Source organism: Dipodomys merriami, unplaced genomic scaffold (genome assembly GCF_024711535.1).
Source record: "Dipodomys merriami isolate MVZ:Mamm:240054 unplaced genomic scaffold, mDipMer1.0.p SCAF_3, whole genome shotgun sequence".
Taxonomy (NCBI): Eukaryota; Metazoa; Chordata; class Mammalia; order Rodentia; family Heteromyidae; genus Dipodomys; species Dipodomys merriami.
In genome coordinates this window covers 81,849,141-81,866,297 of record NW_027204492.1, presented here as the reverse complement: position 1 = coordinate 81,866,297, position 17,157 = coordinate 81,849,141, and the positions used below count along the sequence as shown (strand labels likewise).

The 17,157-nt window shown below is 39.4% G+C and overlaps 1 protein-coding gene and 1 pseudogene across 3 annotated transcripts in view; one reads left to right on the top strand and one right to left on the bottom strand.

Moving 5' to 3' along the window:
- The window catches only part of Wnk3 (WNK lysine deficient protein kinase 3), a 150,433-nt gene that overhangs the window by 103,331 nt on the left and 29,945 nt on the right, over positions 1-17,157 (bottom strand). For all 3 annotated transcript variants that reach the window (XM_070040399.1, XM_070040401.1, XM_070040400.1), the window contains exon 2: positions 11,193-11,846. In XM_070040399.1, coding sequence (XP_069896500.1) covers positions 11,193-11,729 — 537 coding nt within the window. In that variant the 5' untranslated portion in view covers positions 11,730-11,846. The remainder of the gene's footprint in view (positions 1-11,192; positions 11,847-17,157) is intronic.
- On the top strand, positions 14,714-14,836 carry LOC138840570 (small nucleolar RNA SNORA51; annotated as a pseudogene).

The following is a 17,157-nucleotide window of genomic DNA, read 5'->3' as shown; positions in this document are numbered from 1 at the left end:
CTTGAGGAATTAGAAATAGGCAAGAAAGTCAACAAGACGTCCTATGTTGTGGATTGAAACTTTGTGCCTCTCCCCAGGACCTAACATTTACATACTGAAACTTTAATTGCCAATCTAACTACATTTGGACATAGAGTCTTTATAGAGGTAATTAAAGTTAAATAATATCATATGAGTGGGGCCCTAATGCATTATGATTTAGTACCCTTATAAAAGGAAATATCTGGGGCTGGGAAGGTGGCTCAGTGGTCGTCTTGCATGCTTAAGGCCCTGGGTTCGATTCCTCAGCACCACATAAGCAGGAAAAAAAAGCCGGAAGTGGCGCTGTGGCTCAAGTGGTAGAGTGCTAGCCTTGAGCTGAAGAGCTGAGGGACAGCACCCAGGCCAAGAGTTCAGGCCCCACGACAGGACCCAAAAAAAATAAAATAAAATAAAAGGAAATATCTGGGAGCAGGACTTAGAGTAGTAGCAGAGACCCAGGTTACTCAGGGAATAGGAAATCAGTAAGGACTCTCCTTTGAGAAAAGAAGCCAGTGGAACACTGTGTGCAGAGGAATAACAGGGTTCTGACTTACGTTCAGAAAAGAATTACTTTGGCTGCTGTGTCTAAATAGAATTATGTCAACTTGAAAAATACCTTGATATAATTTAAATACTAAAAAAAATAAAAATTAAAAATAAAAGGAAATATCTCCATACCAGCAAGCCAGGAAGTGACCATGGCAGACCTTGATCTTCCATAAAAGATGTTCAGCATTAGTAGTCATTAGAGATATGACTAATCAAAATAAGAATGAGACACTATGGCATACTCATTATGATGGCAAACAAACAAACAAACAAACAAAGAGTTGGCAATGGTGTGGGAAAACTGAAAAAAAACTGCTGGCCAAAATGTAAAATGGTGCAATTACTGTGGAAAGAAGTATACCAGTTACTCAAAATATTAACACAGAATTACCGTAGGTGCCTACATTTCTATTTCTAAGTATATACTCAAAAGAACTGAAAGTATGAAGTCAAATAGAGATTTTTACACCGTGTTCATAGCAGTGCTATTCACAAGAGCCAACAGGTAGAAATAACCCAAATACCTAATAACAAATAAATGGATAAACAAAATGGTATGTGCACACAATAAAAAGCTATGAAGCTTTCAAAGACACAAAATTCTGACACATAGCTGGGTGCTGGTGGTTTACTTGTAATCCTAGCTACTCAGAAGCCTGAGATCTGAGGATCATGGCTGGAAACCAGCCCAGGAAGTAAAGTCCGAGACTCTTATCTCCAGTTAAGCTCTAAAAAGCCAAAAACAGAATTGTGGCTCAACAGTAATGCACTAGCATTGATCAAACAAAGCTCAGGAACAGCACCCAAGCCCTGAATTCAAGCCTTAAGACAAACAAACAAATTTTGACACGTGATATAATACTCATTAATCTGGAAAATATTATGCTAAGTGGAAAACAAAAACAGACACAAAAGAACATTTTACCACTTCACTGAGATTCCTAGAAGGGGTAAATTCACAGATAGATAGGAAGAAAGAAAGAAAGAAAGAAAGAAAGAAAGAAAGAAAGAAAGAAAGAAAGAAAGAAAGAAAGAAAGGAAAGAAAGAAAGAAAGAAAGAAAGAGAGAAAGAAAAGAAAGAAGAAAGAAAGAGGGAGAGAGAGAGAGAGGGATGGAGGTAGGGAAGGAAGGAAGGAAGGAAAAGGAAAGAAAGAAAAAGAAAGAAAGAAAGAAAGAAAGAAAGAAAGAAAGAAAGAAAGAAAGAAAGAAAGAAAGAAAGAAAAAGAAAAGGTAAAGGGATTCAAAGAAAAAAAAGTAGGCAATGCAAACCTTAAAAGGCACCTGGAAACAAGTAAAATGTTTATGCTTTTCTGCCTTACCTAAGATAACTAATAAATCCTAAATGCCCCTATAATTAGATAGATGTCATCCATATCTGATAGATCAGCAGATTTACTCTGAAGAATGAATAAATTTTTCAGCCTCCTGATTAAGTTAGTAGAACACAAGGTTTTCACGTGCAAACTACCCTACTTCATCCTTTGATCCTACAGATTTAAACTAGTCAGCATTAGGAGTAAACAACGTTACAAAATTACAACTGCTTCCCTAGACATATTGCTAGAGGTAAAGTCCACTAAAAAGATAGAGCCAAGACCATTAAAACTCTACCTCTAATTCAGGGAGTGGAAAGTAAGCCTGTCAAACTAGGATGAAAATCCAGAGGGATGTACTTAAGAGTAGAGCTTTCAGCTACAATTGCAATCCTCTTTTAATCTCAAACACACACAGAGACATACACAATATTATAGCAATGATAACTACTTTGACAGAATAACTTTCACATATCATCCACAGAGTTCTTACGCAAGAAAGGAAAGATAAGCTACACAAAGCAAACTAGAGAGTAGCGATTGCTAATGGAGTTGACACAGTCAGAAACCATAAAATTTCTAGACTATTAAAGTGATGATGCCTATATTTTGCTTTCTCAAGGTAAGATCACCAAAAAAGCATGAAACAGAATTTCAGTGTCATAAATATTAATTTTTATTTCTGAAGATATTAAATGCAAATATACCAAATAGATTTCTGTTACTCCATGCTACTTTAAAAAGAAATAATGTCCATTTATAAATGCTAGCTAAACATTTAATCTATTTTAATGTGTGGAATAGTAAAAGTGTACACAAAACCTTTCCTGAGACATGACATAATACCAACATGACTATATGTATTTATTCAGGCATATGTATTTGTTCAAGATAACCAACATTTCATGTCTAAAAAGTAAACTATTGCTTTATCAGCAATGTCTGTTAATGCAAACACCAACAATGAACAAGGTCAGAGGCTGCATGAATGTTTCTGCAAATGTGAAAGACAGAAGAAATGCTATAGAAGCTATATTACAATGCCAGGCACCAGTGCCTCATACCTGTAATCCTAGCTACTCAAGAGTCTGAGACCTAGAGGTGGTTCATGTCTGTAAAATTCCTTCTCCAATTAACCAATAAAATGCCAGACTAGAGATATGAATCAAGTTGTAGAACACCAGCTGTGAGCAAGAAAGCCAAGCAAGAGCAAACAGTCCTGAGTTCAAGCCCTGGTACTGTTATGAGGGAAAAAAAACAGCTTTATTATACAATAACTTGTTCAATTCAGTACAAATAATACAAAGGCTTTGAAATGATGCTTAAATTACAAAACACTCTATTAATAAATATTCTTTGTGGGTGTGAATGTGAGCCCTCAGGCTTGAACTCAGGGCCTGGGTGCTGTCCCTGAGCTTTTTTGCTCAAGGCTAGTGCTCTACCACTAGCTCTATTTCTAGCTCTTTGAGTAGTTAATTGGAGGTAAGAGCCTCATGGGCTTTCCTGCCTGGGCTGACTTTGAACCATGATCCTCAGATCTCTGCCTCCTCACAGCTAGGATTACAGGTGTGAGCCACTGATGCCTGACTATTAACGAATATTCTTGATGAACATAAGATTGCTCAGTATTTTATCATTGGCACTTATTGAACACTCAAACATAATGTCATGTGATTAAGATGAATTATCTTTAATCCTCAATGTTTTATTTCTTAAGCTAAGTAATAGATACATAATTCCCAATTTATTACTAAGGATCCAAAATGTTATATTGCTTGGCTTGTCCAAGCTTCCTAAGTGGTGATTCAACACTGGCTTGATACATTCTACAGTGAATCCTAAGTGCTTTCTAATTCATCACTTTGTCTCTCCATATAGATCACTTCCAAACCACTTTCTGTAGAGAAATGGTGTAACACAGAATTAAAGTTAGACATACACTAGGGAAATATTTTTTTGTCAGTGGTAGGGTTTGAACTTTGGACCTGGGCACTGTCATTGACCCTTTCAGCTCAAGGCAAGCACTCTACCACTTGAGCCACAGCGCCACTTCCAGTTTTCTGGTGGTTAACTGTAGATAAAAGTCTCACGGACTTTCCTGCCTGAGCTGGCTTTGAACCACAATCCTCAGATCTCAGCATCCTGGGTAGCTAGGAATACAGGCATGAGCCACCAGTGCCTGGCTTTAGGGTAATAATTTTTAAAAGGTGATATCAAAGAATCACAAGAAATCAAGATATAACAGTCACAGTCTAGTCACATTAGTACATTAAAGCTTTGAAACAGTAATGGTCAAATAAAAGTACCCATCAAAAGTGGTCAAAAACTGGGGCTGGGAAGGTGGCTCAGTGGTAGAGCACATGCCTTGCATGCCAGAGGCCCTGGGTTCGATTCCTCAGCACCACATAAGCAAAAAGAAAAAAAGCCGGAAGTGGTGCTGTGGCTCAAGTGGTAGAGCGCTAGCCTTGAGCTGAAGAGCTGAGGGACAGCACCCAGGCCCAGAGTTCAGGCCCCATGACCGGACCCCCCCCAAAAAAAAAGTGGTCAAAAACTATTTATCAAAGAGTTAGGGCTTGCAGGGTGCTGGTAGCTCCTGCCTATAATCCTAGCTACTCAGAAAGCTGAGATCTGAGGATTGTGGTTCCACTCCAGCCCAAGCAGCAAAGTCTATGAGACTTTTATCTCCAATTAGCCACCAAAAAGCTGGAAGTAGAGCTGTGGCTCAAGTGGTAGAGTGCTAGCTTTGAGCAAAAAAGCTTGGGAACAGTGTCCAGGCCCTGACTTTAAGCCCCAAGGGCTGGGCTGCGATGTAGCTCAGTGGCAAAGCACTTGCCTAGCAAGTGCAACGTCCTGGGTTCGATGCCCAGTACCAAAAAAGAAAAGACAAAAAAAATACATACAGTTAAAAAAAAGAGCTAGGGCTATAGTGGTAGAGCACTTGCTTAGCATATTGGAAGTCCTGGATTTGATCTCCAGTACCAGCACCCCCCCCCCCCAAAAAAAAAGAGAATCTACAGCCAGGCGCCAGTGGCTCACTCCTGTAATCCTATCTACTCCAGAGGCCGAGATCTGAGGATCAAGGTTCAAAGCCAGCCCAGGAAGGAAAGTCCGTGAAACCCTTACCTCCAATAAACCACCAGAAAACTGTGGAACTGTGGAAAAGTGGAACTGTGGTCAAGTGATAGAGTGTTTGCATTGAGCTGAAGAGCTCAGGAACTGTGGAAAAGTGGAACTGTGGTCAAGTGATAGAGTGTTTGCATTGAGCTGAAGAGCTCAGGAACAGCGCCAAGGCCCAGAGTTCAAGTCCCACAAGTGGAGAGAGAGACAGAGACAGAGAGAGAGAGAGAGAGAGAGAGAGAGAGAGAGAGAGAGAGAGAGAGAGAGAGAGAGAGAGAGAGAGAGAGAGAGAGAGAGAGAGAGAGAGAGAGAGAATCAACATATAGAACCTGTCTTCCAAAACCACTGAACATAGAGCTTGTCCTCATCCAGAAGTGACTATCTAGGTTTTTTTATTTTCACTACAATCACCACAGCAGATTCTTATTATAGTTTAGCTTCTCATTTATCTAGCCTACAAATCACATAGAGCATTATACCTAAGACAATAGTCCTCATTCTAAATCAATAAGCATGTGCCCTACATTTAAAAGCCAACCTCCCCCACAAAGGAAGAGGTGACACTAATCAAGATTAATTGCACTTTTAAACTGATATGTTGAATTGAAACCCCTACAATTACTTAAAGATAATTTTAAAAATACAAAGAAAGAAGCTGGGTGCTAGTGGCTCATGACTGTAGTCCTGGCTATTCAGGAGGCTGAGATCTGAGGATCACAGTTCAAAGCCAGCCCAGGCAGGAAAATCTATGAGAATCTTATCTCCAATTAATCACCTGGAAACTGGAAGGCAGAACACTAGCTTTGAGCAAAAGAGCTCAGAGACTGTGCCCAGACCCTGAGTTCAAGCCCCATGACCAACAAAAATTTTAAAAAGAAGTTAATTTCCCCATGTGTCTGACTACTTCTGGACAATGAAGGCCACAAAGTTATTATTACCATGATATATACCATCAATATGTGCACATGCTGTGATGATATTCTTACCAAAAATGCACAGTCTAACTCTAATCATGAGAAAACAAAATGAACTCAAATTGATGGACTAGCTATAAAATAACCCATAACAGATTTCTATTGAAGGTTCAAGGATGGACTGAAAAACTTTCATAGCTTGAAAGAGACACATGTAAGACCACGGATGGAATCACAGAACTGAAAAATGATTATCCATAGGAGAATTGATAAATTCTAAATAAATTCTATACTTAAGATAGTAGTAAAGAATAAGGTTAATTTCTTAGTTCTGACAAATGTTCTCAGATTAATACGTTAACCAGAAGAGACAGAGGTGACTAGATAAACAGCATTCTATACTCTCTTTGCAACTTTTCCCTAAGTAGAAAATCATCTCAAAATATTAAAAAAAAGAAGTAGCAAAGTCCAGCCCCACTGCTTTCTAGCTCAACCCTATCATTCCTTTAAACAAACCTATATTTAACAGCCCTTTCATCTTTTCACTAACTCCAATCTTATTACTGACTATAAACTCCCACTACCATAAACTTTCTGAAATCAGAGCCTATGTCTGCTTTTTCACCCCATTGTGTCCCTAGTGCTTAGTACAGATCTGGCACATTGCAAGGACTATTTATTTGCTGAATAAAAAAATGGCAGTTGCAGTATAGTGTATTCCTATTGCTACAATAAAAAATTAGCATACATTTAGTGGACTGAAATATAAATCTATTACCTTCCAGTTCTGGGGATCATAAGCTTACAATAAACCTCACTAGTCTGAAATTAAGATACCAGGAGGGCTGCATTCCTTCTAGGAACTCTTAGGAACAATCTGTTTCCTTGCTTTTTCTAACTTTCTAGAAGATACCGACATTCCTTGGCTCTCTGCACATCCAGCAGCAGCATCACTTCAACTTCTGTTTCCATTCATAGACCTTTCTCTATAGCCAACCAGTGTCGTTCTTACAAGGACCACTGTGATCATAGTGGTCTACTCAGATGATGCAAGGTCATCTCTATATCTTTAATGTAGTCTCATTTGCAAAACTCCATTTTGCAATTTGAGGAATATTCACAGATGCCAGAGATTAAGATATGGACATCTTTGGAATGTCCTTATTCAGCTTACTACATTTATCATTTTGTCTCTTTTTCTTTTAGCTTATCCAGTAAATAAATCAAAGTAACTGATTGAATTAACTAGAAAAATTAATGCTATTTACTAGACTGAAGCTGTCACTTGTCACCTCCCTCCTTTAACAGTTTTGTAAAATCATTTGCCTTTGGGGCTGGGAATGTAGCTTAGTGGTAGTGTGTTTGGTAGTGGGGCTGGACAGGTGGCTCAATGGTAGAGTGCTTGCCTCGCATGCATGAAGCCCTGGGTTCGATTCCTCAGTACCACATAAATAGAAAAAGCTGGAAGTGGCTCTGTGGCTCAAGTGGTAGAGTGCTAGCTACCCTAAAGCAAAAGAAACAAAAGGACATTGCCCAAGCCCTGAGTTCAAGCCCTAGTACTTGCAAAAAAAAAAAAAAAAGTATTTCCTTTGGTTTAGATAATAAAGTTATATTAACAGTAGTTTAAAAATATATATAATACGTGAATTTAACCAGGCTTTATTTTTCTTTCAACAAAAATTCCTTGCCGATCAGTATGTTCTCCTTCTAAGATTGAGATGAAGACAGTAGAAAAATCAAACTAGGTAATATTATTTGAGGTGTGTCTTTATTGTAACTACAATTTTCATTTTCCTGTGTAACTCAAACAGAACCTTACATTTCCAAGACAGCTATAAAAATAAACATATAGCACATTTTCTTTTCTTTTCTTTTTTCTCTTTTTGGTCAGTCATGGGGATTGAACTCTGGGCCTGGGCGCTGTCCCTCAGCTCTTCAGCTCAAGGCTAGCACTCTACCACTCGAGCCACAGCACCACTTCCAGATTTTTCTGCTTATGTGGCGCTGAGGAATCAAACCTAGGGCTTCATGCATGCGAGGCAAGCACTCTACCACTGAGCCACCTGTCCAGCCCCATAGCACACTTTCTTTAGCCACTTATCAGTAGTAAGTGGGTACCTGGGCTGATTCCATGATTTGGCTACTGTGAATATGTTTCTATAAAGATGAGGGTTCAGATAGCTCAATGGTAGCAGAGTACTATCCAGGCCAAAAAAAAAAAAAAAAAAAAAGAAGCAAATGATGTTATTTGCAGGCTACAGCATAGAACTAGAGATCATCATGTTAAATGAAGCCAGACAGAAAACGGCAAAAATCACATGTTCTCTCTCTCATATGCAGATATAGCCCTTAAAAAGGTGAATGAGAGGGGCTGGGAATGTGGCTTGGTGGTAGAGTGATTGCCTAGCATGCATGAAGCCTTGGGTTCCATTCCTCAGTACCACATAAACAGAAAAAGCTGGAAGTGGCACTGTGGCTCAAGTGGTAGAATGCTAGCCTTGAGCAAAAGCAGCTAAGGGACAGTGTCCAGACCCTGAATTCAAGCCCCAAAACTGGCAAAAAAAAAAAAAGTGCATGAGAAACCAGGTACTGGTGACTCACACCTATAATCCTAGCTACTCAGGAGGCTGAAATATGAGGATCCAGGTTTAAAACCAGCCTGGGCAGGAAAATCTGTGAGATTTTTATCTCCAAGCCTGTGGCTCAAGTAGTAGTATTCTAGCTTTGAGCACAAGGTGGCTCAGAGATAGCTCCTAAGTCCTAAGTTTAAGCCCCAGGACCAGCAAAAAGAAAAAAAATTAGTGAATGAGAGGAATATAAAACAGGGACTACTGGGCTCGGAAGGTGGCTCAGTGGTAGAGTGCTTACCTTGCATGCCTGAAGCCCTGAGTTCGATTCCTCAGCACCACATAAGCAAAAAGAAAAAAGCCAGAAGTGGCACTGTGGCTCAAGTGAAGTGGTAGAGAGCTAGCATTGAGCTGAAGAGCTGAGGGACAGTGCCCAGGCCCAGAGTTCAGGCCCCACAACCGGACCCAAAAAAACAAAACAAAAAAACAAAACAAACAAAAAAAAAAACAGGGACTACTGGGGGTAGGAACCAGCAAGAGGAGAGAGGGTGAAGGTGAGACTAAATATCGTCAAAGTACTTTATACACATGAATGAAAATAGGGTAACGAAATTTGTTTAAAACTTTTAACGAAGAGGATAAGGAGCTGAACACTGGTGGCTCATGCCTGCAATCCTAGATACTCAGGAGGCTGAGATCTGAGGATCGCAGTTCAAAGCCAGCCCGGGCAGGAGAGACCGTGAGACTCCTATCTCCAATAAACCACTAGAAAACTGGAAGTGGTGCTATGGCTCAAGTGGTTGAGCACTCACCTTGAGCTGAAGAGTGCCGGGACAGCACCCAGGCCCAGAGTTCAAGCCCCACGACCAACCAAAAAGGAGGAGGATGAGAAAAAGTAACAAGGTGAATTTTATCAAAGTAGTCTGTATTTTCCATGTATGAAAATCCATAATGAAACACACTTGTATAATTAATATACTCATAAAATTAAAAACTTAGTTATTAAACTAAAAAAGAAAACTTAATTAAAAATAAAGATTTTTAATTAAGCCAGGTGCTGGTGGCTCACACCTGTAATCCTAGCTACTCAGGAGGCTGAGATCTGAGGATGGAGCTTCAAAGTCAGCCTAGGCAGGAAAGTCCATGAGACTCTTATCTCCAATTAACCACCAGAAAACCCCAAGTGGCACTGTGGCTCAAGTGGTACAGTGCTCACCTTGAACTGAAGAACTCAGGGCCAGTGCCCAGGCCCAAGAGTTCAAGCCCCATTACCGACAAAAAGAAAAGGTATCTAATTAAAAATCAACTGTCTTCATATTTGGTATTAATTTCAAAATTAAATGTAAGCCTGATGTTTGAAAATATAATTGAGTCCAAAAGTTCAGGACTGTTCAAGGAAAGAAAAAGGGGAAAAAAGGGGAGTAGAAAAGGAAGAAAAGTAGGAAGAGAACAAAAAAAAACAGAAGAGGAAAAGAAAAATTTTAAATATACCTTTCCTTAAAATGTTCTTAGATGTTAAATGAAAATAAAAATAAGGCAGGGGTAGAGGTGTGGCTCAAGTTGTAGAGTCAGACTTGAATGAAAAAGTTGATCAAGAATCCTGAGAGAGAAGAGAGAGAGATAGGAAAGAGAGAAGGGAGAGAAGAAAGGAGAGGGGAAAGAAGAGGCAGTGGCTCACTCTTGTAATTCTAGCTACTCAGGAGGCTGAGATCTGATTATGGCGGTTCAAAGACAGTGGGGTAAAAAAGTCTGTGAGACTCTGATCGCATCTCCCATTAACCAGCAAAAAGCCAGTAGTGGAGGTGTGGCTCAAGTGGAAGAACAGCTAGCCTTGAGCTAAAAAGCCAAGAGAGAACAAACAGGCTGAATTCAAGCCCTAGATATGGAACAAAACAGGAGTGAGAAAGGCAATCATACTGAATATATTCCTATCTCACCCTAAAGTATTTAGTATAACAAACAGTGACATACACATTTACTGAAGGTTTCAAAATGAAATATTAACAAGAATTTGGGGAATTCTAAGGCATAAGATAGTTGTCCAAAGAAAGCCATCATAAACTTTTCCTTTTATAACAAATGGGAGGAGGAAGCCAGGCATGGTGGGGCACACCTATAACACCAGCACTCAGGAAGCTGACATTGCCTGGGTACAAGTTCAATGCCAGTTTGATCTACGTAAATGAAAACCAAGGACTACGATATAACTCAGTGGTGGAGCACATGCCTAGCATGCATAAGGCCCTATTTTGAGCTCAGTGCTAGAAAACAAAATAAACAACAACAAAAAATAGGAATTAAAGGCATAGCTGAAGTGCTAGTGCCAATCCTGGGCAAAAAAAGTCAAGTGAAAGTGTGAGAGGAGGCCCTTGAGTTCAAGCACCAGTACTGATACAAAATCAAAACAAAACAAAAAACCCAGAGAAGAGATGTTGAAAATGTAGCTCAGTGATAGAACTGATTGCCTACCATGTGCCAGGCCCAGAATTCGGTTCTAAGAACTATAAATAAAGCAAAAACAAGAAAAACAACCCCAAAAAGCAGAAAACAACAGGGTTTTAAAAAGGTTGGTATAAACTCCTAAAGGAACATAATTTCTGATAGGTGGAAGACACACCCTTCATTTTTTAATCCAGGGTACATTTTAATCCTCAGAAGGCCAGGTCAGCTAAAACTGGAATTTATTATAACCACGAAGATTATTTACCCACCTGCAATTCACACCAAGCAACCTCGACCCAAGTTTCAGTGTCCAGTCCTTTATACACTGTTTTAAATGCTCCTCTTCCCAGTTCTATGTCAAATTTCAGGAATCTGCCACTAGGAGAAGTCGCCACAGCTTTCATTTCTGCTTCTTCTTCCATTTCCTTTTCACTTTTCTCCTTGAAGCATTCTTTTGAGGATTCTGAGGTTGCCTTTGAACACTGTTCATATTTCATTTCTTGTCCACCTCTTAGTACATTTGTAGGAAGTTTTTCTACTCTTGGAATATTTGTTGCAGCCTTTATTCTCTCATCTTTGGGGGAAGATTCAGGAACTTTCTCATCTTCAGTCATCTCAACACTCTTTCGGAAAAATCTCTTCTTTTCTATGGTTTCCCCAGGAGCAGAGATGGTATTGTTTTTGTCCTTTAATCTATCTTCTACTGTCAAAGTTGTAGCAACCTGGGGAACTCTGTTTTCAAAGGAAACTCCATCAGGTTTCTCAGAATCTTCTGTGCTGGCTGGCTCCCCTGAATCAGTGGCCATTGTAAGAAAAGTTGGCACTAAATTTTTCTGGTTCCACTCTTCAGTATATTTACATCTCAGGTATTAGAATAATCAGAATGAACTTCCTTCTATGTGGTCATATATTTCCATAGCAACCTGAAGGGGGAAAAAGGATATTTTAAAAACTGTCCCACAAAGGAAATCATTAAGGAGAAAACAAGTCACCTGAGTTTTAATCCCTCTTTTCTTAATAAGTACTTTACTCCTTTTTTTTCTGTCCAACCTTAGCAACTGGCAGACTCCAGGGACTGTGTTTTATCTTATTTACCTCTGAGCCCAGGATACCTAGCAAACCACTTAGTCCACAGCTAAACACATTTTCACATTACAGGAATATAGGTTAGGAACCTGGTTGTCAGTTCTATCAATACATTAAACTTAAAACAAAGGCGCAAAGCCTGAGTTCAATCTAGGTGATTCTTGTCTGAAATTCTAGAATTCATCTAATAGTAGATCTCTCATTGTGGAATAATATACAGAACATTAAAGCTTACCAATTTAATCATTTTTATATGTAATAGCTTCATGGCATTAATACATTCTCAGAGTTGTGTTATCATAACTTCTACCCATCCCCATATTTTTCATTATGCCAAGCTAAAACTGTACTTGTTATATGAAAATTTCCTGTCCAGTCTGATGCTATGGTGTATACCTATAGTACCAGCTATGTGGGAAGCTGAAGGCAGGAGCATCACGTGAGCCCAAGAGGTTGAGGTGAGCCTCAGCAACATGACTAGACTCCCATCTCTAAAAAGAGAAGAAAAGTAGTTTTTAGGATGGTTGGGGTATAGATAAATGGCACAGTGTGCATGTTAAGCATGCCAAGGGAGGCTCTGGATTCAATCCCCAGAACCACTAAAAAACAACAAAAACTTATCCAAAATCACCCCTGGAAAGCTCCATTCCACTTTCTATCTGTCTGAATTTACTTACTGTAGTAAATTCATGTAAAGTGGAACCACACAACATTTTTCCTATTGTGTCTGGCTTATTTCATTTGGCATAATGCTTTTGAGAGTTATCACTGTGACAGCATTGCTAGGACCCCTTTCTTTTTTCCTTGGCAATATTGAGGTTTGAACTCAGGGCCTTGAACTTGCTAGGCAGGAACTCCACCACTTAAGTCACACACTCAGCCTTTTTATACTTTAGGTATGATTTTACTTGAAGCAACCTCAGATTGCAATCCTTTTACCTATAGCCTCCCCCACTGTTGGGATCACAGGCCTATACCACTATGCCTAGCTTACCAAGATGAGATTTCATTGACTTTTTGCCCACCCTTGCTTTAAACTTCAAAATAGACCAATGTCTGCCTCCTCAGGAGCTAGTATTAAAGGAGCAAACCATACTCTACAGTCTTGGGATTTCATGAAAGTGTGGACAATATCCTACTGTATATATACATCACATTTCATTTATTCATTTATCAATAGATTGAGTTGTTCTCACCATTTTACTATTGTTAATAATGCCACTATGTAGTAGTAGTTTTATATAATACAAATATGTATAGGCTTTCTTTCAGATTTTAACAAATCTATCAAATAGTAATATACTATACTAAAAGGACAGCAAAAAAGACTCAAAACCATGAATACTTTGAATCTAACAACATCACATATAGGAACATGACTTAAGAGAGTGGTCAAGTGATCTGCAGAATATATAAAAAATGCAAAACATTGAACAGAAAAAGAGCAAATAATCCAATCTTTGAATGGGCAAAAGAATTGAACAGACATTTCTTCAAAAAAGTACAAATAACCAATAAATATATGACAAAATGTTTAATATCCTTAGCTATCAGAAAAAAACACATGAACACTACATTAAAGTATCATCTCACCTCTATATAACTAATATAAGTTAATTAATGAATACTTAAAAACAAAGATGCTATCCCAGCCAGGCAATGTTGGCTCATGGCATAATCCTACCTACTCAGGAAGCTAAAATCTGAGGATCGAAGTTCAAAGCCAGCCCAGGCAGGCAAGTCCATGAGCACTATGGCTCAAGAGGTAGAGCTTGAGCTGAAGAGCTCAGGGTCAGTGCCCAGGTCCAGAGTTCAAGCCCCATGACTGACAAAAAAAAAAAAGATGCTATCTCACTCAGTCAGAATGACTATCATCAAGAAAACAAACAACAATGAATGTTGGTAAAGGTGGGGACCGTACACACTGTTGGTGGGAATGTAAATTAATTTAGTCACTATGAAAATCAGCACAGACCTTTCTTAAAGAATTAAAAATAGGGGAGGTGGGGGAGGGAAGGGATAGTAGGAGAAAAACAAAGGAGGGGGTAACAATTCTCAATAAAAAAAATATACTTATTACCTTACTCATGTAACTATAACCTCTCTGTACAGCATCTTTACAATAGAAAAAAAATAATTAAAAATAGGCTGGTGCAAGTGACTCATTCCTGTAATCCTAATTACTCAGGAGGCTGAGATCGGAGGACCAAGGTTCAAAGCCAACCGGGCAGAAAAGTCTGTGAGACCCTTATCTCCAATTAACCACCAGAAAACCAGAAGTGGAACAGTGGCTCAAAATGGTATAGCGGCTCAAAATGGTATAGCACTAGCCTTGATCAAAAGAGCTCAGGGACAGCACCCAGGTCCTGAGTTCAAGCCCCATCACAGATAAAAAAAAAATTAAAAATAAGAGTTCTGGAGGCATAGGCATGTAAGTAGAATCACACAATATTTGTGTGATTCAGGGCAGAATAGTGAAGTCCTGAGTTCAAGCCCCAGTACCAATAAAAAAAAATGAAAATTTGAACTACCATGTGATTCAGCCATACTGCCCCCAGGGTATATACTTAAAAGTATCAAAGTCAATTTAGTCAATACTGGGCATTTTGGAACACTCTAGTACTCAGGAGGAGGAGGGAAATGATTCCAAGTTTGAGGGAAACCTGGGCTATGTACACAGCAAGATCTTGTTCCTAAAAGCTCAAACATCCTGGTGCTTACCATTGACTGTGTTCTTATATTGTACAGAATGAGGCAGCAGAGTAACCTACCCTATATATACCTAAGCCAATAATTTGTACCTGGTATTATAAATGGAGAGACATGGAGATAATAAAAAAGAAAAATCAGCTGGGTGCTGGTGGCTCATGTTTGATATTCTAGCAACTCAGGAGGCTGAGATCTGAGGACCATGGTTAGAAGCTAACCTGAGCAGGAAAGTCCATCAGACTCTCAACTCCAATTAACTACCAAAAAGTCAGAAGTGGAGCTGTGGCTCCAGGGGTAGAGCAGCAGCCTTGAGCAAAAAAGCTAAGGGACAGGCCTGAGTTCAAACCCTGGGAATGGCACCAAAAATCAATTAATTAATTAAATTTAAAAGAGGAGAAAAATAAAGCCCCCCCCAAAAAAAGCAAAAATCAAAAAAGAACTAAAAATGTCACCCAGTGGTTTAGACACATGCTAGCATGTAGAAGAATCCAGACTTGATACTCATACTTAAAACTCCATGTTTATAACTACATTATTCAAAATAGCAAAGTTATGGAATCAATCTAGGTGCCCATTAAAAAATGTGAAATGTGGCGTGCACACACACACACACACACACACAGAATTTTACTCAACTATAAAGAATGAAATTATATCATTTACTGGAAAATGGAACTGGAGATCATGTTAAGGTAAATCACTCAATTTCACAAAGTATCACACGTGTTCTCTCATATGTGGAAATTATGGGGGTAACATGAGAGTAAAAGAGGGACTATTAGGTGGGCTGGGAAGGTGGCTCAGTGGTAGAGTGCTTGCCTTATATGCATGAGGCCCTGGGTTCGATTCCTCAGCACCACATAAGCAAAAACGAAAAAAGCCGTAAGTGGCGCTGTGGCTCAAGTTGTAGAGTGCTAGCCTTGAGCTGAAGAGCTGAGGAACAGCGCAATGCCCAGGCCCAGAGTTTAGGCCCCACGACTGGACCCCCCCCCAAAAAAAAGAGGGACTATTAGGGATGTAGGAGAAAAGGGGGAGAAGAAGAATAAGAAGAGACAACATGCAGGTGGATATGATTAAAGTGTATCATATGCATTATGCAAATATCAAAGTGAATCGCATAGCTTTGTACAACTAATTAAAAGAAATTAGTCATAGTCTGGAGACCCAGCTCACTGAAAAAACACATGCCTACTATGTGCAAGACCCTGAGTTCAATCCCTAACATACCAAACGAAGGGAAGAGAAAAGTTAAGACTGTGCAAAGATCTAACCACACAGATGTGCATTTTAGCACTTATAATTTGGAAAAACACAAATTAAACATAAGCCTAATAAGGGTTTAAGTAAACATCTCAAAATGCGGTATAATACAGCATTAAAAATAACATTGTAGCACTCGCCTTGAGCTGAAGAGCACAAGGACAGAGCCCAAGCCCAGAGTTCAAGCCCCAGGACAAAAAAAAAAATAAATAAATAACATTGTATCCGGGCACTGGTGGCATATTCCTATATTTCTAGCTACTCAAAAAGGCTGAAGTCTGAGGACTGAGGTTCAAAGTCAGCCAAATCTGAGTGACTATTAGTTCCAATTAATCAGCAAAAAGCTGGAAGAAGTGTGGTTAAAGTAGTAGAGTGGAAAAGCCAAGCAAGAATGTGAGGCCCTGACTTCAAGTCCCAGTATCAACACAAAAAATAAAAATAAATTTTTAAAAAAAGCCAGGTGCTGGTGGCTCACGCCTGTAATCCTAGCTACTCAGGAGGCTGAGATCTGAGGATTGAGGTTCAAAGCCAGACCAGGCAGGAAAGTCCGTGAGACTCTTTTTTTTTTTTTTTTTTTGGTCGGTCATGGGGCTTGAACTCTGGGCCTGGGCACTGTCCCTGCGCTCTTTAGCTCTTCAGCTCAAGGCAAGCACTCTACCACTTGAGCCACAGCACCACTTCCGGATTTCTAGTGGTTTATTGGAGATAATAGTCTCATGCACTTTCCTGCCTGGGCTGGCTTTAACCATAATCCTCAGATCTCAGCCTCCTGAGTAGCTAGGTTTACAGGTGTGAGCCACTGGCACCCGTTTCTTGAGACTCTTATCTCCAATAAACCACTAGAAAACCAGAAGTGGCACTGTGGCTCAAGTACTTGCTTTGAGCTAAAGAGCTCAGGGACAGCGCCCAGGCCCAGAGTTCAAGCCTCTCGACCAACAATAAATAAGTAAACAAACAAACAAATAAATAAATAAAAGTAAAAACATTTTTGGGCCGGGGATGTAGCTCAATTGCAGAGTGCTTATCTAGCATGAGTAAAGCCAGTATTTGATTGCAAATATGGGGGTGGGGAGAATAAAGTTTTTTAGTGAGATTGAAAAGATATTTCATCCATGTAATTGTAGCCCCTCTGTACAGTATGTTCTCAAATAAAATAAAATAAAATTTAAAAAAAAAGAA